Source organism: Phyllostomus hastatus, unplaced genomic scaffold (assembly GCF_019186645.2).
Source record: "Phyllostomus hastatus isolate PE091 unplaced genomic scaffold, TTU_PhHast_1.1 phas_contig_80, whole genome shotgun sequence".
Lineage (NCBI taxonomy): Eukaryota > Metazoa > Chordata > Mammalia > Chiroptera > Phyllostomidae > Phyllostomus > Phyllostomus hastatus.
In genome coordinates, this window is record NW_025333960.1 from 43,056,431 (window position 1) to 43,080,242 (window position 23,812).

A 23,812-nucleotide genomic window follows, 5' to 3' on the forward strand; every position below is an offset into this window, starting at 1 on the left:
CTCTAGATCCCACTTGGACCAGTGAGGACCTGGCACAGATGTGTTCTTCATCTGGGATTCATGGAGGAACTAGTGGGTTTGGCTAGTCATTTGAAATTAAATTCACATTTCTGTGTGTGTGTGTGCATGTCTTGTAGTGAGTGGCTTCCTAGCTTTCATTAGAGTCTCAAATTACTCCTTATCTGTAACAAGTTAAGTAGCATGTACTCTGTCATTTTGTCATCAACCTGCCTTGAGGCTCGGCTAGGGAATGTAAACACCAACATCGTGTTTTGTTTTGCTTTGATTTTTGTTTGTTTGTTTGTGCAGAGCAATTCTAAGAATTTTTTTTGCAGAGATAACCTTCCAGAATTTAAGGCACAAGCTAAACACTTTTGCCCCACTCAAATAAAATTCTGCAAAATTAAGTCATACATCTTTTTAAGTCAAAATTAAGTCAAACACCTGGGGCCTTTGTGTAATTTTTAAATGCCTGGTAAAGGAATTGGTTAGATTAGTATTTGTCAGTATATCAAAAGCGGTCCCATTTCTGAAACTGTTTCTTGTTCTTGTGGCCTAAGTGAATTCTGATAGATAAGAGCCACCACTCTTAATGATAAATTCCCTCCCGAGAATGAGCGCCTGTGGGAAACGGGGACGGGTTGTCATTAGAAGGTGGTCATCGTAACCTGTTCTTGGCACCGCATGTCCCAAAGGAGAGCACATCACGTGCCACCAAATGATGACTCATCGTTCAATGACCATTTCAGATTTAACTAGTGCCACACAAGTATGAATGGCACACAAGGTCTGTAAAACATGTATTTTTAAGTATTTCTGGTGGTGCATAACTGAACAATAAACAACAATAATAGAAATCACAGAATAGGTGATTAAAGGACAAGTTTATTTCAAGTAGTGAAGAAGTTGTATTGCATAATATCCTAACAGATATTATCATAAGTCGTTTATTGGTTATACATAATTCTAAGCAGTAAATGTGTGTTTAAGGAGGTTTGATTGTGGTAACGAGGGGGTGTGAGAGAGGAAAATTTTTAAAGAAAAAGAATCTATCCAATAAATGATTGAGCAATTAAAGTCTACCTTCCTCTCTCCCTCATCCCTCCATGTCCCTTCCCCCACTATTTATTTTTACATTAAAAGGGTTTTTTTTTAAGATTTTAGTTATTTATTTGTATAGAAGGGAAGAGAGGAAGAAAGAGAAGGAGAGAAACATCAATGTGTGGTTGCCTCTTGTGCTCCCTACTGGGGACCTGATCTGCAACCCAGGTATGTGCCCTAGACTGGGAATTGAACCAATGACCCTTTGGTTCTCAGGCCGGCACTCAATCCACTGAGCCACACCAGCCAGGGCTACATTAAAAGTTTTCTTTTGTCGTTTTTTTTTTTTCTGCATCGGAGCTTTTAAACTTAAATGGAAACAGGTACTACACAGTCAGCTACCAGTACACAAGTATTTGGACAACTTCCAGATCAGGAGGGAACCATGATAGAATATTGCCAAATACCCCTGAGAAAAGTGTTTAAAAGTGAATTCTCCTAGGTCTCATGATGTTTTTAATGTTTGAGGATTTTCTTCACAGAAGCCTCATACTTACCTCTCTCCTTGAGTTCCTGGGTTAGGCAGATTGGGAATAATCCAGTTGCCGAAAGCTCACCTGCAGCGCCCTCTGCCAGTGGGAGGCCAAGCGTACTACTCAGGGACCATCCCCTCTCTCCTCCAACTCCATTGCTCGACTACCAAATGCCACATAAGAATTAGAGAAGGTACTGCTGGGTCAAAGCTCTGATTTTATCTATTTTTTCTATATGTAGTATGATCCTAATTAAATATTTCACATTTACATGACTTATCTTCCCAAACCAGTACTTAATATTATGATAGACATCAATTTTCAATATTCTTTAACATAGCAATGAAGTCTAATATGTGCTGGACATTGGTAGTTACTCAAGGAAAAATTAATCGATTCTAACCATGACAATGACGTTTGCAAACTTTATTACTGAAAATCACCATTAGCAAGCATCTAGCCATAAGTTTACTCTCCATTAACCTTCAAAAAAGCACCAAGAGAAAAATATTATTTTCTCCATTTATTTATGAGGTACCTTGGAATTGCAGAAGATAAAATAATTCATTCAGTGTCTTATTATATTGAAATGACAGGGCAAGGATTTGAACCTAGGATTTTCTGAAACCAAAGTATGCTTTTCTGAACAACTATATTATAATAAGCTCTCCTCATTTTTTAAAAAGATTTTATTTATTTATTTTAGAGAGGGAAGGGAGGGAGAAAGAGAGAGAGAGAGAAACATCAATGTGCAGCTGCTGGGGGCCATGGCCTGCAACCTAGGCATGTGCCCTAACTGGGAATCGAACCTGCAACACTTTGGTTCGCAGCCCGCACTCAATCCACTGAGCTATGCCAGCCAGGGCTAGCTTTCCTCGTTTTTTTTAAATAGTTTTTATTTTTGCTCCTCTGCCTGGGTGTTTTTTTCTACCTTGTCTACCAAATCACCGATTTAATCATCTGCTTCATCTAACCTACTGTTTATTCCTTCCAGTGTATTAATTTCAGATTTATTTCATTCTTTATTTCTGACTGGTCCTTTCTTTATGGTTTTTATGTCTTTTTTTCATGCTCTTGAGTATCCTTATAATCATTACTCCAAACTCTCTATGTATGTGATAAATTGCTTGACTCCATTTCTTCTAGTTCTTCTTCTGGGAATTCTCTTGTTTATTTAGGGTATTTCTTTGCCTTCCCATGTTAGTTGCTTCTTTGTATAAAAGCTTTGGGTTTGTTTGTTAAAGATTTTATTTATTCTTAGATAGAGTGGAGGAGAAGGAGAAAGACTACGAGAGAAACTTCAATGTGTGAGAGAAACCTGGGGACCTGGCCGGCAAGGCCAGGCATGTGCCCTGACTGGGAATCTAACCAGCGACCTGGGGTTTGCAGGCCAGCCCTCAGTCCACTGAGCCACACCAGCCAGGGCTAAACACCTTGCTTTTTTAAATTAATCAGCTGTTAAACTGATCGGTTGTTAAACTAATCAAGCAGCAATCAGCTTAAGCACCGCAAGGCGGGGCAGAGTAATTACTGTGGGCGGGGCTCTGGCTTCCCCCGAAGCTGAGGCCACTGGGAGAGGAGTGCTTTCCCTGAGAAAGACAGCTACTGCAGTGTAAGGTATGACTCAGCACAGGGGTCCTGGTGGCTGTTCCTTCCGTTCTCTCCCCAGAGCCACCAACTCCAGACTCGCTCAAGCATCTCTGGTCCACTCTGCCCTCCCTCTGCTGGAGCCCAAGATAAGTGACTGCAAATGATGTTTTGTGCATCGGCATCTTAGGAGGCATTCCAAGGCCGCAGCTGTCTCTCCCTGGTAGACAGAAACCTTGCTGCTTTTCACAGCTTGATGTTGTCTGGGTTCCCTTCCGGCTCTGGTGCTGTAGGCTGGGGAACCCAGCTTGGGGTTTAGACCTTACACTTCTCAAGAGGAACCCCCCCAGCCTGAAATATCCCTCTGGAACTTCAGCTGCTGCCCATGGGAGCCCAGCCAGGCACTCTCACGCCTCCTCTGCACACCCTACCAGTCTCGTGAAGTGGTTTCTTCTGTCTGTCCTTGGTTATAAGGCTTCTTTTCAGCTAGTGTTCCACTGGTTATTCAGGATGCTTTCTCTACGATCTAGTTGTAATTCCAGACTGGTCCTAGGAGGAGGTTAGTGTTGCTTCCACTCACTCCTCTGCCATTTTGGGTCTCCAAAAGAGGTTTCTATCATAATGAATATGCATAAAGGATCAATAAAAGTTTTTATTTCTGATTAGAAGACTAGATTAAATATCTATACAGTTGTCAAAAACCCAAAGATGATGCGAGCTTATTTCTAACCATAGTATAAGATAGCCTACAGCCTATTTTTTTTTCAGAACTAGCTTCCAATAATTTTTTTAAGTTTTCAAGTAAATGTATTTATTTATTTAGTTATTTATTTATTTACTTGTTATTCTATTACAGTTGTCCCAATTTTCCCCTGCTACTACCCCTGACCCACCTAGTCCTGTAGAGTTCCCCTCCATGACTCAGCCAAAGTGACTGACTCTCCATGGAATGATATTACTCCACAATATTGTACCTTAGATAGTGGACACTTGTCTGACTAACCTCCTTTCTCTTTCCTTCTTCTCCCATTCCCCTAATGGATTCTCCTGGGAGTACTTTATACCAACTCACTTTTACTGAAATCTTCATGTCAGGGTCTGTTTTGAGGGAATTAACCCAAGGCAGAACCCTTCTATATTTTCTCATTTCAGTACACCAACACCAAATCAATGTAATATTCTAACTTCCAGATATTGCATTCTTACAGTGTCAACAGCAGAGCACATGGACACACATGCATTGAACAATATATTGCTACTATCATTGAGAGATTAAGTTGGGCCTGTGATCCTATACTCTTCTAAGAGAAAGTCATATATTAACAAACGTGTTATTAACTTCTGATCAAGCAGAGAACCAGTCAATAAGTTATGGCTGGGAGACAATGCATCACAGGTGATAAGACAGGTAGGGCTTTAAAGGTCATCTAGATTTTCCATTTTCACTGTATAATCATTTCATCTAGAGAAAAAATGTGTTTAAGATTGCCAAGGACCTACAGAAATTGGAACCCTTGTACATTGCTGGTAGCAGTGCAAACTAGGTCACCCCCTATGGATAACACTATGGTGATTCATTAAAAAAAAAACCTTACCACATCATCAAGCAATTCTACTTCTGGGCATATACCCCCTAAAAATTAAAAGCAGGGTCTTGAAGAAATATGTACACACCGATGTACATACCAACATTATTTACAATAGTTGTAAAGTGGAAACAACCCAAATATCCATGCATGAATGGATGGAAGAATAAACAAAATGTGGTCTATACACACAATGGAATATTATCCATGTTAAAAGGGAATGAAATTTGTACACATGCTACACCATGGATGAAACTTGTGGACATCATGCTAAATGAAATAAGCCCATCACAAAAAATAAAAAATAGTGTACGATTCCACTCAAATGAAGTACTGAGAATACTCAGATTTGTAGACACAGAGAGTAAAATGGTAGCTGCCAGGAGCTGGGGAGATAGGGGAATGGGGAGTGATTGTGTAACAGGTATCACGTTTCAGTTGTAGAAGGTGAAAAAGATTCTGGAGGTGGATGGTAGGGATGGTAGTCCGACAATGTGAGTGTGCTTAATGCTATTGAATTATGCTCTACACTTAAAAATGGCTAACATGGTGTATTTTGTTATACATGTTTTACAATTTTTTTAAATTTCCAAATAAGGATATCCCAGAGCCAACTTCTATAAATGCTGATATCTTTATTCTGACTCTTGAGATATAAATATATTAACCCCAAAATGTTAGATGTTGATGTGCAAGAAAACAAGCAACATGTTTACCATAGTTTATTTTATCTCATGCATATTATACTACCATATTCAATTTATATAATCGTCTCTCACAAAAGAATGTTGTGCTGTTACAGAAAACCATCAGGGTGATTGACTCCATGGAAAACAGTTTATTAGAAGAAAAATAAAATGAATCACCAGTGTCTCAGAGGAGCAGATGAAGGGATAAACTACTCTACTCATTGCAAATATTTTTATGGGAAGGAATTTGGAGCAGTCAAAGAATAATATTCTCTCCTCCTTAAATACCCTCTGATGCAATAATGAAGACGTAGATTGTATTAATTTGCAAACAGGTGAATGTAATTGCTCTGAAAGAACATGGGGAGTCAGAGAGATTTATCCAGAGCTGGAGTACAGAAAGGTTGACATTGCCTGTGTTTCATGCGAACTTTCTTCAATTCATTGATAACTTATCTGTTCCATTTTAACTCTGATGTGTTTTAAGGTATATCTATAATTCTTAAAAATACACCCTGATCAACAAAATTACAACTAAATTATAGAAGAACACCCTTGATTGGGTGAACTGAACTCCTATAACCAAGGGTATAATGAAGAAGCCATACCAAGACTGTTGGGCCAACATAGATGTGAAATGAGCTGAGAGAGATATCTTGGCTGTAGAGGTTCCCCTTGAGCAAGGAGGGGTCCCAGCCTCACACCAGGTGGGCTCCCAGACCCGAGTACCAGTGCTGGGAAGAAAAGTCCCCACAACATCTGGCTGTGAAAATCACTGGAGACTTCATGTGGGTGAGGCAGAGGTCTCCCGTAGACCCAGGCATCCTTTAAAAGGGTCCAAGCACAGACTCCCTCCCTCACAAACATTTATCCTATGCTCCAGCAAAGGGACATACAGAGAGGATCTGAATTGTCTGGCTTCAGGGAGACAGCTGGAGGGGCAGCCCTCTCAGAGACACAAGTACTGACAGGTACGAGGTGGTATATCATTGTGGTTTTAATTTGCAGTTCTCTGGTGATTAGTGACATTGAACATCTTTTCATATGTTATTGTCCTCTGTGGAGAAATATCTATTTAGTTTCTCTGCCCATGTTTTAATTGGACTGTTTGTTGTTTTTTGATGTTGAGTTGTATGAGTTCTTTATAAATTTGGGATATTGACACCTTATGGGATGTAGCATTGGTGATTATCTTCTGCCATTCGGACAGTTGTCTTTTCTTTTCGTTGATGGTTTCCTTTGCTGTGAAAAGAATTTTAATTTAATGTAGTCCTATTTGTCTATTTTTAATTTCATTTCCTTTGCCCAAAGAGATATATTCAAAAACTGTATTACTAAGATCAAGGTCAAAGAGTTCACTGCCTGTGTTTCCTTGCAGGAGTTTATGGTTTTAGATCTCATATTTAAACCTTTCATCTATTTTGCATTTATTCTTATATAATAAAGTGGTCTAGTTTCATTTTATTTTTGCACATATCTATCCAGAAGTGACAGTTTGGCTCCTGAGGATTTTTCATAAGAGACCACCTAGTGCCTGCCTTGCTTGCTGGGACATTCACTCTTGGAGCCCTGGGCTATCATGTAAGAAGTCTAACTTCTACACTTCTACACCGCAAGTTTATTCTGGTGTATGGTGTAAGTTGGTGGTCTAGTTTCATTTCTCTGGGTGCCGTCCAGATCTCCTAACATCATTTATTGAAGAGGCTACATTACTCCATTTTATGTTCCTCCCCCACTTGTCAAATATTAATTCACCATAGAGACATGGGTTTATTTCTGGGCTTTCTATTCTGTTCCATTGGTACATGTGTCTTTTTTATGCTAGTACCAGACTGGTTTTTATTACAGTGGCATTGTAGTATAGTTTAAAATCAGGTATTGTGATCCCTCCTATTTTGTTCTTCTTTCTCAAGATTGCTGCAGCTATTTGGGGTTGTTTTTGGTTCCATATAAATTTTTGAAATATTTGTTCTAAATCTGTGAAGTACATCATTAGTATATTTATGGGGATTGTGTTGAATCTATAGATTGCTTTGGGCAGTATAGACATTTTAATGGTGTTGATTCTTCCAATCCATGAACAAAGTATATTCTTCCATTTGTTTGTATCTTCTTTAGTTTCTTTCTTCAGTGTTCTATAGTTTTCTCAGTACAGGTCTTTTACCTCTTTGGTTAAGATTATTCCTATGTACTTTATTGTTCTTGTTGCTGTAGTAAATGGGATTTTTTTTGTCCTAGTTTCTGTTTCTGATATTTCATTGTTGGTATACAAAAATGCCTTCAATTTCTGAATATTGACTGTATCCCATTATTTTGCTAAATTCACTTATTAGGTTGAGTAGTGTTTTGGTGGAGCCTATAGGATTTTCTATGTACACTATCATGTCATCTGCAAATAATGACAGTGTTACTTCCAATAATTTTATAGATATAAAATATTCAGAAACTTCATGCTGTAGAATATATTGAATATTGAAGAGTGTATGAAACATTACATAGAAACATGTTTTTCTCATAAACTTTTTGCCATATGTGGCCTCCAAGAGCTCTTCTTCTTGGTCCAGCATGACAGGATTAGTCAGAATTTTTCATCGACATTTAGTTCCACTGCAAACAAAGAAGAAGAAAGTCTCAGTTAAATAGTATCTTTGGGAAATGGACTATTTTCAGCAAATTGCATTTCTGGACAGCTCAGGGCAAAAAAGAAATCATTTTATAATACCTAAATGTTTATCTGTTGCCAAATCTATGTTATCTATGAACTAAGGAGTAAGGAGAATGCCATTTTACACAAGCGCTTTCCTTAAATTCCACATTATCTGTGTAATGTAGGCCATGTCCATTTATAGGGGCTGAACCCACAGTATAGAATTGAATAACATCTCCAAGGTCACAGTTATTAAAGGGCAGGGGCAGGATATAAGTCTAGTTCTGCATGACTATAATATTTATCCTCTTCCCCGATTGCTGAAGAATCACAAAAGTATATCAGGGAGAAAGAGTAAGTAAAAGCCCAGATGAGAAAGTACTTCATACAAGATATTTTCAGGGTCTGTAGGTAAAACAGTCTTGCTAGAGAGGATGATCTGTAGAGCAACTGTGAGATAATAAGCCGGAAAAAGGCAGGGTATGATGAATGAAAACAGAGTACTGTTTGGGGAGGATCAAATAGTAAACCAAGATTGAGAAACAAAGTGTGTGATGTAGATTGATGGCAGTGGAAAGTAGACAGAGGAGACAGCCACAGGAGTTATATTTCACAAGAAGAAACAGTGACTAACTGCATATGAGGGAGAAGGTGAAGTCCAAGGTGACTCTGTTGGCGTCTTTAGGAACATGGTTACAAACGAACAGAAAGAGGGAAGTGAGCTGGGAAGTTACTCCTAGGAGGGAATGGGAGAGTGGGAGGCACAGTGGAGTATGCTGGGCATGAAGGGGCAGTGGGCCATGCAAGTGGAAATACATAATGGATATGGTGAAGTGTTAAGGCTTCAAGAGTGAAGTCACAACTGGAGTAGATTAAGTAATCATTCTCAGAAGTTTAAGAGTTTGGGCATATAGTAGACAGAATTCGATGAGAACTCCCAGGGACAGAATATGGGGGAAAATAAGAAATTTGAAAACTGAAACTTAGAGTAAATCTACGTTTCACAAGTGAGTCAAGACCAGGTACTAGAGACAGGAGAACAATGCTAGTATAATTTTTCAGAAGCCAAGAAGGGAGAGTATCTAAAGGAAAGGGCAGTTTAACATATAATAGTTCCTTGATTAAAAGTTGCCCTAGATTTTTTTCTTCTAGTGTTTTATTATAAAACAGCGAATGCTCAGGAAAACTATACATGAATTCCTATATACCCACCACCTAGATTCTGTAATTAACATTTTATATTTTATTTGCCACATATTTATTCATCTACCCACCCACCTTAATGTACATCAGTTCACTTTACTTCCAAACACTTCAGCAAGTATATAAAGATGCCATTGCCTTTGAAGTTTACCACTGATTTAGTTGTACAATCTTAAAAGGAAAAATAAAACTGTAATAATGTACACCATCACTTGTAAGAAGCATCTTGATTTCAGTGTGATTGCTGTGAACCTTAGAACTGAAGAAACATAATTACTAACAAATCCCATGGAGAGGTTACAGGGCAGATACTCATTAGGCCTAAAAGTTATGAGAGTACTTTTGACCTTTATTGCTGACATTTATATAGATTGGTGAGGGCAAAAGCCAGGTGGTGAGAGAGCCATGGTGAATCTCTAAATAGGTGAAGTGTCGGCCACGCCCTAAAAGTACAGCAGCAAAATATAGGAAAGAAGGTGGTTAGTGGTCAACATGGTAATGCTCATTTTAGCTGTTTTCCTTAATAATGCATGTGTTCCGAGGAGTGGAAGTAGTGACAGTGTTTAACTCACACAATGGGAACTATCATAAAAATATACAACCACACCTCATTAAGTTTCTCTATGATCTTAACGTTCCTGTGCCTTGAAAATACTATTCGTGTTGTGCTTTGGTGAGTCAGAGAGAGATGCACATGAGACTTGGAAGATATGGGGTTCAATTAGCAATGCAGTCCCCTCAGAATGTAACCGGAAGTCATATTTCTGGTTATAGTCACTGTCTTTACATGAGTGTGTGTGTGTGTGTGTGTGTGTGCATGTGTGTGATTTGATGACTTCTATTAAAGATGAAACCAGATAAAAAATAAATTATTTCAGGATGTTAAGAAATCTGGTCCTGAGTAATAAAGGCTGTACTATAAAGACAGAAAGCTCTGTGATAATCAAATTGTCTTTATGAAGGGAAATATTCTGAATGTTTACAAAATGAATTGATTTTTAAAAAGTAGAAATTATTATGTTTATACAGCATATGGAATATTTACCAAAAATATAATCTGTTGCATTCTAATGTGGCTGAATTTGGGTGATGGTGACATTCTACAGAGTACCTGATTTAAAAAGTTATGGAAGGCTGATGTCTGGGCATCTGCACTTTCTTCATTTTCCTGATGTTTTCATAAAATAATATGGAAACTTTTTGTGGTGTCATATGTTTTTTAAAAGTTAAGAGTGTGCTTTCTCTGAAGCTTGATCAATAGGAGATCAAAAATATAATAATAAAGGAGGGATTTTTTAAAGATTTTATTTTTATTTTTAGAGAGATGGGAAGGAACAGAGAAAGAGAGGGAGAGAAATATCAGTGTGTGGCTGCCTCTTGTGTGACCCCCCCACTGGGGACTGGCCCACAACCCAGGCATGTGCTCTCACTGGCAATTGAACCGGCGACCCTTTGATTAGCAGGCCAACACTCAGGACAGTGAGCCACACCAGCCAGGTATAGAGGGATTTTTAAGCCTATTTTTCATTAAGAATAGAACTGACAATTTTTCTCCCAGGAGCACAAAACATCTGAATTGCAATAACTATAAATAAAGTGCTCAAACCTATTATTTCTTGTTGCCTACAGGGTAGAAAAAGTTAAAAGAAAATTAAAGAATAGAGTTGGCCAGAGGATATAAATATCTCTTTTATAACAAACCATCTAAAAATTATCTCGAATATTCATGCAATTAACTAAGAAGCCCCTTGATTTTTACATTATATACCAAGCAACAAAAAAAGTTAAAGTAGCCCTCTTCAAGTGAGTAATGGAAATAATGTGGAATCATATTTTTACCCTTAATTATGGGAGCCTACTAAAAAGCAAAACAGATGCTTAATTTTGAGTTTGTAGTTTTGGTTTTGGTTTGTTTTTCATCTTTGGTGAATATGTGGTGTAGGAACCTCAGAAAAGCATCAACAGAAAGGGAGATATACAGAACTGATGAACTCATTTCTCATGATTGTCGCCGACTCTCCTGAAACTTTTCTTGTTCTACGAGGTTTCTAAGTCAGGAGAAACAGGAAGGGGCAGAATTTTGAGTGCAGTTTCTGTAGGTTTTGTTGTTGTGGCTTTTGTCTGTCCAGTCTTGTTTCCAGGAACAAATTCACAAAGTGTGATGTGAGCTCTGCTCTGTATGAATTGGGCACTGATGCAGGCCCTAATAACAAAAAGATACATTAAACAATGTTTTGTCCTGGAGGACTTCTTATCTATCCTTTGCTTAGTCACATCTTCCCAACTTAACCTTCATAAATAACTATTTATCAATTCTACTTCCTTTTAAATCCTTCTGTAAGACTCTTACTCATTTTATTTTTAAAAATTTTTTATTGTTGTTCAATTACAGTTGTCCCCATTTTTACTCCCCTGCCTTGCCCATTCCTCTGTTACATTCAATCCTCCCCACCCCCCATTGTCCTTGTCCGTGAGTCCTTTACACATGTTCCTTGACTTGACCCTTCCCCTCTTTCCCCCGTTACCTCTTCTCCCCTCTGGTCACTGTCCATTTTTTCTCTATTTCAATGTCTCTGGTTCTGTTTTGCTTGCTTGTTTGTTTTGTTGATTAGGTTCCACTTAATGGTGAGATTTCACCACCTGGCTTATTTCACCTAGCATAATGCTCTCTAGATCCATCCATGCTGTTGCAAAGGGTAGGAGCTCCTTCTTTCTTTCTGCTGTGTAGTATTCCATTGTGTAAATGTACCACAGTTTTTTGATCCACATGTTTACTGATAGACACCTAGGCTGTTTCCAACACTTGGCTATTGTAAATAACACTGCTGTGAACATTGAGATGCATAGCTTCTTTTGAACTGGTGTTTCAGGATTCTTAGAGTATGGTCCCAGCAGTGAAATTGCTGGGTCAAAAGGCAGTTCCATTTTTAGTTTTTTGAGGAAATTCCATAATTTTCCGCAGTGGCTGCACCAGTCTGCATTCCCATCAACAGTGCACCAGGGTTTCCTTTTCTCCACAACCCTGCCAGCACTTGTTGTTTGTTGATTTGTTAATGGTAGCCATTCTGACCAGTGAGAAGTGGTATCTCATTGTGGTTTTAATTTGCATCTCTCTGATGACTAGTGATGCTGAGCATCCTTTCATATGTCTCTGGGCCCTCTGTATGTCCTCCTTGGAGAAGTATCTGTTCAGGTCTTTTGCCCACTTTTTAGTTGATTGTTTGTCTTCTTGGTGTGGAGCTGTGTATACTCTTTATCTGTTTTGGAAATCAAACCCTTGCCTGAGGTATCATTGGCAAATATGTTTTCCCATACAGTTGGTTCCCTTTTGCTGATGTTTTCTTCACCATGCAAAAGCTTTTTATAAGTCATGATACCATAAAAGTCCTAAAGGAGAACATGGGGAGGGAAATTTCAGATACTCCATGTAGCAATATTTTCACTGATATGTCCCCTAGAGCAAGAGATATAAAGGAAGGAATAAACAAGTGGGACTACATCTTCTTACTTATTTTAAAATGCAAATAACCACCTTTTGTATTCATAATTTTTGTGGATTTAAAGCCATCTGGGACAATATTTAAATCATGTTTCCAACACAGTTGGTCACTTGCTCTCCTCCAGTATTTTGGTAACTTTGCTATTTTCTTCAATTAATGTGGGGCAGCTTCTGATGTGCCCAGTGAATTAAGGACTTGGATTCCAACTCACAAAGGTATGAAGGTACAACAAACCACAAATAAGTAGAACTAAGAAAGGTCATACCTCTATAATTAAGCCTACTAGATCTTATTATGACTTTAGAACAATAATTAAATTACTTACTGGATTGCTGTTATTTAATTGTTCAAACCAGGGAGCTGGATGCCTGATAGCCTAAAGAGAAAAGAAGATGGAAAATATATAAGCATCAGATTTGAGTGGTGTCCCAAGAAGCAAAAGCATCCCCTCCTAAGCCATATGCAACTGTGACAGAAGACACATTTGTAGAAAAGCATTCTCAGTATGGTCCTTTCTAGCATTTAGTTTGAAAATTGTAAACAAACCCAAGAAGGAAAAGATGAAAACAGTTTGTCATAGTTATGTTATTGGATCATATCCTGTCATGGGTGTTGGGGGGGATGATATCTCATATGGGATGAGTACAAAAAGACAGGAATGGGGGACAGTATGGGAGGGAAATTACCTCAAAAGGAAGAAGGGGTACAAAAAGGGGAAAGATATTTGAAGACAATCTTCACCTTTTTGGTATTCAAACAAAGGCAAACTTTGAAACCATGTACTGTATTTATTATTTTTTCCCAGGATGTCAGAAGTTTTCACTTCTGTGATAGAATGTCATTACCACTTAGACAGAAACAAGTTTATCTGGAATCAAGACAAACAAGTGCGCAGGGATATGTCAGTTCATTCCTCCTCCTTCCCCCCTGCCATCCCCCACCACCACCACCCCACACTGTCACTGCTGTATCTTCTCCTTGTCTCCCACTCTCTCCTGCCCTTTCCAGCATTAACAGTGTCTTGTCCACTTCGCTTTGCTTTCCATCGGTGCCTACATTGCAGATTTTATTTGTATTTGTTTTTGTCTAAGAAAGAACATCTACTTTAACAATAACAGTAGTCAGACCCCACTTACCAGCAGAGTGGCTTTGAGCAAGTTGCTTGTCTTCTTTGAACTTTCACTTTCCCACCTCCGAGATGCAAGCGATAACACGTCTTAAAAGGCTTGTTTTAAAGAACATAAAGGACAGTGTGGGCATAAGAGTCTTGTTGTAGTTTATGTGCCTGTGGGAGAGGGAGAGGGTGCCTAACTTCATCCTTTCTCCTTCTCGTTCCAGTCCATGGAAATGGTAGAGAAAAGGGGGCTGATAACTATATGGGAATCAAGGATCTAAGGGAATTATAGCACTCTGGCAGAACTAGGCAAAAACATCTGGGGGCCTCTTCCTCCATCCCTGAAGATGGTGGGCTCACCAGCTGTGAGCCAGAACAGATAGTAGAGACCCGCTTGCTCTGTTGGAGTCAGGCCTTGCCAGGTTTTCTTAAGAAATGCAGCCATCAGAGAGTTCAAGGCCATAGAGTTGGAGGTCTTCTATGTCACAGGGCAGGCAGGTTTAAACTTACATAATGACCATTTTCACATTAATCTTACCCTCCCACCTTCACAAGAAGGTGACACAATGAAAGTCACGTCCTTGTCCGTCAGAATAGTCCCCCCTTACACCTCACAGGGGAAGAGCTGTAGAAAGGGAAAGAAATGGGCAGAAGCACCTCATTGACACGTCCTCAGTGTTTCCTTTATCTTTGAGGAGAAACAGGAAGGTCAGATGAAAAACACGAAGCCCCTGTTCTCAGAAATGCCCTAAGCACACTTATCATCCCTACAATATAATACACACAGTAGATTAAATGCTTAAAGACTGATGCCAAAACTTGTTTGAAATCTGATCCCTTTTGTTCAATACTTATGAACATGAAAAGGTAGACAGTATTACTAAGTGTTCCATATATATATATGTCATTTCTTTCAGAGCCTCAGAAGTTCCTTACATGTGAGACATTTATATAGGGTCTGGCAGAAATAACACCGCTTTTTATCACAAAACCTTTTAATTTTATTTTATTCTTTTAAAAGATTTCATTCATTTATTTTTAGAGAGGGGAAGGGAGGGAGAAAGTGAGGGAGAGAATCATCAATGTGGGGTGGCCTCTCGCATGCCCCTTACTGGGGACCTGGCCCACAACCCAGGCATGTGCTCAAGACTAGGAATCGAACCAGCTACACTTTGATTGTCAGGCCAGCACTCAATCCACTGAGCCACACCAGCAAGGGCACAAAATCTTTTACAACAAATCATAAGCATGTAATTCTGTAACAGAACAATATCACACTCAAGCACACCATATGACATTTGAGGTGAAATGTTCAAATTAAAACTATAAATTATTACACCCATATTATTACCCTACCAACCACACTCAAGGAGGCGTTACTTCTGCCAGACCCCATGCAACTACATGACACTTCCATATGCCCACAGACAACCTGAGCACAGAGCAGTTACTTCATCATACAAACATGTTAGAATAACATCATAGTTGCTATAGACACTCGAGCAGGAGAAGCTGCTTCATTTGTCAGGCATCACCAAATAGGTAAGAGTGGAGAGGAGAATCCAGGCCTCCTCAAAGTTACCCGTGTTAACTTTATTTTTAAGGGTGAAAGAATGGAAAACGAGTCAGGAAATAGGAAAAAGTAGGCCAAGATAGTAAAATTTATATCAAAATCAAACTCATGTTACCAACTGGCCTCAGGTTTGACCCAGGTGAGCCTGTTCAGCCCAGTCCCGCTGCAGATGAATCTAACATTCTCACCAAGAACCATTTTACTAGGGAGAACCCTCTGCAGGGAGATGCTAACAGGAGCCTGCACCTGGCAGTCATATATTATATATCTAATGAGCAAATGACGTGTTTAATAACTGCACTGTGAAAATAAAGCCTAAAACAGTAAATCCCTGCTGAGGCTGCTCGTCTGCACCATATGCGCACTGCTGGCCAGCTCAGAACTCCAGCATCATTCTTATTTTCCCCTGTAGTGGGTCCTGCTGTGGAGAGGAACATTAAAACCAAAGCAATGCTCGCTGAATTAGTTGTGCTTGTATATCAGTGTCAACCCATTTATTTAGCCTATCAACATCATGGGTTTCACCCAAGGGTCACCTGAAACACTTGTGTTCAATTTGCACCCTACATAGGGGGAAAATTATAGCACTTTCAGATTGAACATTTATAAATTTAAATGTATCCATGAGTCATGTATCATTTAAACTCGTAGTAATTGAATGCTTATTTTTAGTTGAGCTCTGTTGTTGGTTGAAACACAAAATCAAAACAATGATAGATCTTCCAGTTTTTTAGTAATAATTTTAAGAAAAAACTATAGAACCTTTTTTCTAGAAAACACCAGTTTAAAATCCAATTATTTTAATATATGAGTTAACCTGCTGGAGCTTGCTTTGGATTCATTTTTACCAATGGATTAACTAAAATTTCTTTAATCCTTAGGAGAACAAAGAAATCTGAATGTAAAGTTCAGCATAGTTAGATGAGCTATATTTTCCTTCCTTATACAATTCTGATAGTTCATAGCTTAAAGAAAAAAGTTGTTTAACCTTTATAGATACAAAGAAATCAAGACCCAAAGAAATTAGGCTATTGGGCCAAAGTCACAAAACTAAGACTGGGTCCCCTAAGTCTCAGGCGAGGACTGTGCGTCAATATTTGGATATTGACTTGAGCACTCCTTCTGTCCTTGGAATTCCTTGTGTAGGTCACACACATCTTACTATCATGCGAAAAAAGAAAATGACACAGGAAATCACAAACCATTTGTCGTAAAGATTAGCTTGGTCTTCAGGATTGGATTGGAACCCCTCGCCTCTTGTTTGCTCACCTTCCCGTCTCCGTGTGACCTGGGTTTTCTCGCTCACATTCTGAAAGTCAGTCTTCAGGTTTGAGAGCGATTACAGAGAATCTTGATAGCCAGACTCAGATTAGATTAAATTAGCAGTTGGGAGCCAACGGATTTTTCTAGTGTTTGTCCTTCCTTTTCTTTTGCTTTGATATATTGCTCTGAAATTTATAGAAGTTTCATTTAACTTACGTTTAGACCGATTACCAATGTAAAGCGCCGTTCCCCAAAGCGAAGAAGTCAATATGAAGTCTTCTCTGCTGGCTACTCCCTAGACCTACAGAAATAGGAAAAGCTGTCAAAATGTATATCACTTCTTGACTTCAAAGAATAGGAGTTTAATACTTTAAAGAAAATGTTGTGTTTTGTTTTTTCTAATTGCTACTGTTTTCAATTCATGGCTCCCTACCAATGTGTCAAAACACCACCAAGTCAGGCGGTGCCTGAAGGCACTTACCATGCAGATGAAGAGCACAAGGAAGGGGGCAGGGCTGTAAGAGCAAAGTGGCTTTTAAACTCACTCCTGAGGGAAGTATGGGGAAGGTCAGGCAGCAATGGAGGAAGTGGGACAAAGCCTCAAGTGCAACTGAAGTCCAGAAAGTTTCAGCAGGAGGAATGGACTCTGGATAACTGGTTTCTCAATAGTAGCAATTCATCAGCAGGTGAGGGGAAGCAAGACCATTCTCAATGTCCTCCTCAGATTAGACTAAACTCCCAGCTATCACTTACTTATCCAAATGAACATAGTCCATGCCATGAGACTGGTTATTTTATATGAAGCTATTTCTTTGGTTTCAATGGTGTACGTAGAAAATGGATTCAGAATTTAGCCTTTTGGGGTGACCACTGGTAAGGTCTCAGGCAAGAGGTGAAGGACTCCAGGCATGTTTCATAGACTGGTGGAAGAAGGGGATGAAGCTTAGAAATCAGGACAGGAGCCAGTGACCCACGGTGAGCTGCGTAAGGGAAGGAAAAGGCACAGCTTGGTGAGCTTGTAAGGGCCCAGCCTTCACCTGTGTCCAAGCTTAAAGCTTCTGATGTTCAAAGTAGAAAGTGCTGAATCTACACAGATACCAACATAACTCTATCACGTAGGTCAGTTAGTGCACACCCAAGAGCTGAATCACAGTGTCAGCGTCCCAGCACAGGAGGTTTTAAAACATCTGTCCCTGTCTACTAAAGGGCAATTTTGAGACCTAAGTTGTCTTATTGGCTGTTGATAACTCTCTCCTGGGAAATTTTCCTTGTAGTCTTTTCTTTAATTCCCTCTTCAGGAAAAGGAAGAGAAATGTTAGACAAACCTTGCTAATAATGAAACTCCAAGAGACTGTTCAAATCCTCCTGTACTGGAATTTTATTGAAATTAATTCTACCTTGATCTCTTGATCTCCAGGGACTTGGGGTTTTCTTCAACAAAATAAAGGGAAGGTCATTCAATGAACTCCAAGGGCCCGCGAGGTTCCAGCGTTCTAAATTTCTTTGAATGTGTGAATGTTACTTGAGAAAAGGCAGTCACTTGAGGTTTAAGCACATTGTACGGTCTTTGAGCCAAGACAATGTCTTCAGTTCCTTTTGCAAAATGCACTGTCTTGTATAATGTTCAACACTCGGCAGGTTCTAAATGTGTAACTGTTGCCTGGGCACTAGAGACAATCAATTAGTATAATGATCTTCTCTTTAATGGGTTTGAGTAATGGTGCTCTTTAGGCATAACCCGCGTCTTATTGTAATAATACAAGTGTTTCAGACACAGTGGCTACACTGCGGATCTACCCAACTGTTTAGCATCCGGGGCAGAAAATATATCATCAGAATATATTTTTATAATGAGAACTATAATTCCACTACATGGAAAACTACAAAAAAAATAGTCAAATATTAGGAAGTTATGTAGAACAGCCTAATGAATTCCAAAATAATTCTTTATTCTTATATGTTTCCTAGTATAAAACTGGCACGGGCCTGTTGGAATTTGCTACATAGTCAGCTCTGCTCGTGCCATTTCCTTTTTCTCGTGTCGCTCTCTTTGTAGATATCTATGTTAAATGAACTGCTTCACTATATAGGTTAAGACACACATGGCTATGTCTGGTGAAGGGTTAAATTATAAATTTTTCATAAATAGTTTACCTTAAAAAATTAAAAATAAATAAAGTAAGTAGATTCCATCATGCAAGAAATCTAAGTGCAAATTGTAGCGAAAAATATATGTAAAAATGAAAGGTCGGTACAGGGAAGTGTCGTTAGAACGCAGCTGCCTATCACACGCAGGGCAGAGGAGATGGCTCACGGAGTGAGCTAGCAGGAACAGCTTCCCATGGCACTCACTAAAGCTAGACGCAGGTTTAAGCAGGACATTGTGAACATTCTAGAAGAATATAAAAATAATTCAGAAAATGCAACTTGAAGTGGGAGTTCAATAGAGACATTCTCAAGCTTCATGAGAGCTCTAGGAAAATTCCTCCTTAAACTCTGCTTGCACTTCACTAATCGTCCACGGTATCAATGTGAAGTGTACACATTGGAGCATCTGCAGGGCCTCTTCATAGCATCACCTCTGCCGGGGCTTTTAGTGCCTGCCTTAGTATCTGGTTTGACGACTGAGTTGGCTCCGGAAACACCGCACGTATGGCCAGAGGCTGAAGAGGAGAGGATAGAGGGGGCTTGATGCACGGATGGTTTGTTCACGTGCAGTGAAGACCAGCTGGAAGGACAGTCTCTGGAAGAAGGAAGGTTTGCCTATTAATTCAGCCAGAGGAAACTGGTAGTGGAAACTGAACATATGTGACAAATCCAAAATGACCTGTGTCGTAGAAGTCAGTATCAATTTTATATGGCTATTTTGCTTCAGCCCAACAACCTCATTTATCACATTAAGTTAATAATGTTTATTCGAATTGTACCATATAAGTATATGGAGAACTTGGAGCTTGTATAGATCACCCTCTAGTGATAAATCATTCCAACTGCAGACTTTTGATCCTTGAAGTTGAAGAAAAGAGTGGAAGGATATAAATACGAAGGAATTACATGCTGGGCCACAGTATGAGAAAAGGTGCTCTTGTTAGGGTTTAGCATTTATTTTGCCTAGCCTATTGGAAATTGCCAGGCTACTAGACTGTTTGCATTATTTATTTCCCAATAAATAAATGCCTCCTATTTCCATAATAGTAGAATAATTTTTGAGCCCTCTTACTTGAATTATGTTTTTCTAAAGTATGGTCAAAACAACTTACAACTTTTTGCCCTCAAATGTGTAGTATACCTTCCAGGTCATTGGGACTCAAATATCATCACTGATGATACAAGGGAAAGGAGGCAAACTTCTTTTTATGATTTGATTCAATACCTTCTCTGCTTAGGTCTCGGTTGCAATGCTAGCAATGACAAAAGTCCTCAGGTACAGAAGGTGTACTAGCCTTTATCAAATTGTCATTGTAGGGATAGAGTGGTATTCTTGCTATAAGCTAAGCAGGATTCATAAAGCAAATTTCAAACTCAAAAGGAAAATGTACCATTGTCTGTAGCAGTCAGAAATGTGATCCAGGAGAAACTCAGCAAAACCCCAAATGAATTGCATGAACCTTGGAATGTATTTTATTCAGAGAAACTATGCTGATCAGGACAAAATCATATCTTCCTTTTTTCCGAAAGAGAATTAGTAATGGAATTCTATCAGGTTAGCTATGGAGGGCTTTTTTATTTTAACTGTAACATCTAATATTCATTTGTAGACCAGAGGAAGGATTTCTTTAAACCATACAAATATTACATAGTACTATTAAACAATTTAGGGCTTACCTAGGTGATTTAACACAGGGCTTTCTGGCCCAGAGCTGAGACTGGTACCAAATGCCCTCACCTGACACTTTGTAGGGTATGATGCACAATCCAGAGCTCCCAGGCAACCTTCATAGTGTGACTTGAAATCCACTTGAAATTACATACAAGTTGGGGGAGCTTCCTCTGGAGACACCTAATCAGAATCTGTCTTCCAGATTCTGGAAGCAATAAAGCGTGCTTATTCATTGTGTCAGAATTCATCTCTAAACTACAGAATGAACAATAACCTAAAATCAGTGCCAACTCACTGGATTTGGCTCACACACTTGAGAGATTGATCCCCAGGCTGTTTTATCTGCTACTTTTCATCACTCCGCATTTTCTATTTCAGGGCCCACTCTTCCTAAGACTCATGTGAAAACAGCCTCCCTTGGGTTGGCTGGAAAGGCAAGATCTCCTTTGCTTCCTGTATCTGTGCCCACGGCCCCTGAAGTGTCTGAGGAGAGCCACAAGCCAACAGAGGATCCAGCCAATGTAAGGACCCCCCTGACGTTCCTGCTGAAATTGCTGCATTGTGCGAAGCAGGGACTAGTGCTGTGCAGCTTGGTCTAACCCCATCAGCTCTCTCCATTAACCCCACCCTTTGTATTGATAGCACTGAATGTTGTTGGCTTTGTTCTTTTTTCCTGCCCTTGAATGTGAAGGGGGGAAAGATGACGGAAAAAAAACAAAAGATTAGAGTCATCCCATTTGATCAATAATTTCTTCCTGAATTTTATTGTTTTTAGTCTATAAAAAAATGAAATATTTTAACTACATGGAACCCAAGAAATCTAGACATGTATATATATGTGTAAATGTTTGACAGAAGTATGTTATATAACTAACATACTTTCGTGTGCTTCAAAGCAATTCGAATGTGTAAGAACCTAATGCACTACTCTGTCAGAATATAGCTGTTTACTGCAATATTTGTTTAGTCTCAGGGTTGTTGGCCGTATCTCAAATCAGTTCAAACGCCTAAGTTTCTATGTCTCATCTCATAATAAATCATGCCAGTCAGCCCATTTTTACTTATCTGGTTGACTCTACAAGTGACAGCCAACTGTATAATATGAAGAACAGTGAGATTCTACGCGAAGGGAAGTACAAAGATGGGGAAAGTCTGTATCAGCACTAGCCTGTAGAAATACAATGTGTGACACATGTCTATAACTTTACATTTCCTAGGAGCCACACTAAAAGATGTAAAACAAAAACAGGTGAAATTAATTTTAATGATATTTTTATCTAATCCAATATTTCTAAAAGATTATTCTTTCACTCTTTTATCATATTTGTTCCATGACCATTTAGTCCCCTTATGCCTCCCTGTCCCGAAATCACCACACTGCTGTCCACCTCCATGAGCCCTCTATCCTTTTTGCCCAGTCCCTTCACCCCCTCCACCCCCCTTAGCTGTCGTCCTATTCTCTCTCTGTCTGTCTCTGTTTTCCTTGTTAGCTCAGTTTGTTCCTTAGATTCCACAGATGAGTGAAATCATATGGTACTTGTCTTTATTGCTATTCACCTGCACTAACTCTTCGTTCTCGTTCTTTTCGTAGGTGTATGAACAGGATGATTTGAGTGAGCAAATGGCAAGTTTGGAAGGGCTAATGAAACAACTCAATGCCATCACAGGCTCGGCCTTTTAACACACATTGCCGAATAAATGAGGTGAATTTTCTGGAACTTCACAGCATACCAATTACCCATCGACAGCACACCTGTGTCCAAGAACTCCAACCAGCGTACAGGCCGATCACCAGGACCACTCAGTTCCAGAAGCTCCTGAACCAGTTCAGAAGAAATCATGGTCCTTTCTTTCATAGGCATCAGGACTTCAAAAATGATTACCATGGGGTCTTTAAACAAAAGCTAAGATCCGTCTTCACTGCACTGGCAAAGCCGAAGCTGCTAGAATAGTCCTGGGTCTTTACCACCACAATGATCTCATTTTCTAATGCTTACACTTCCCTTCATCGAGGCCTGTCCTTTTCTGATGTGTAGGTCTAGTCTTACGAAATGCAAGTGCATTATTTAAGCCTGAACCATGCCATGGCAAACCAGTGTGAGCTTACTCTTTGTTTTCAACTTACAAGTACAAAGCACCCACGGGAGTTCTCTCACTACACAGCACCAAAGGATTGGATGTTTTCCTGACAGCACAAAAAGTAAATAAGTAAACAGATGAAAGGCAGCCAATGCTTGTGTTCTGTAACGCAGTCATTCTGTCTTGCCCAAGTGGTGGGTATTAGCAAGTGGCTGTGAAACTCACCCGTCTTAGCAAGTATTTGTCAATCCGCCCTGGGTTAACACTTCTGTCTGGAGAGCAGGGACATAAAAATCTGCACCTGATGGCATCTGCCAGCAGCAGTCCATTTCCTGGAAGAGGATACAATATGCAGTCTTCTCAGACACGTGGTAATTCTGTGCTTAAGCTCATAATAGGACACTTTTCAATTTGGGTGGCTTTTGTGCCATACCACACTGTGATCATATTTCAAAGCTTCACCAAGGCCATCTTCCTCAGGAGTCTGGCTGGAAGAGTTGTGCCCTCCACCCAGTCCCTCCCTGAGTCCTTCCTGGCCGCCAGCCTTGGGCGAGGTGGCCAGCGCTACACATTGCATGGCTTCCTGACCAATGTCCCCATAACCCTCTGTGGAAATGGCAGGACCCCTGAGAACAGGCCCTGAAGAAGGGACAGAAAATGGAAGGCAGTTTCAAACACTTCATAGGTGATGTCGCTTCCACCACAGGGTCCTCGCTGGCCTAGAGTGGGCAGTGTTTATAAGTGGCAACCAACGGGCCCTGCGGCCTCCTATTCCCCCAACCCACGCCCTGAGCCTCCCCCCTCCCCCCAACCCTGAGTCAGAGCAGAGCAGAGAGGAAGAAGTCATTCAACACCTCTGACACATCGTAACTGCAGGGGCTGCTTTTCAAAGCTGCATCTTCATTGTGAGCTAGAATGTTAAGCTTTCATTGCCATGTTTATCTACATTTGGGAACTAGGTGAAACTAAGAGCAGTTGGAGTGGACCCTTTTAGTTTCTGAACTTCAGCTGCATTTGGAGTTAATCCCTGTTTATGCAGCCCCATCACCAGAAGAGAGCTAGTTTGCATATTTATCAGTTAGGCGGCCTGAAAACCCAATAGGAGTTTCAGCTGAATTAGTCCTTTCAGCTCTGCCTTTGATTTCAAGCTTGAGTAGGTCATAATTTTCAAAGAGCA

The 23,812-nt window shown here is 39.7% G+C and overlaps 1 protein-coding gene across 1 annotated transcript in view; it reads left to right on the forward strand.

The window, feature by feature from the left end:
- Nucleotides 1-22,237, forward strand: part of DCC (DCC netrin 1 receptor) — a 668,131-nt gene extending 645,894 nt beyond the window's left edge. Inside the window, exons 29-30 of the mRNA XM_045849638.1 lie at nucleotides 20,935-21,077; nucleotides 22,148-22,237. Coding sequence (XP_045705594.1) covers nucleotides 20,935-21,077; nucleotides 22,148-22,237 — 233 coding nt within the window. The remainder of the gene's footprint in view (nucleotides 1-20,934; nucleotides 21,078-22,147) is intronic.
- Nucleotides 22,238-23,812: the final 1,575 nt, after the last annotated feature.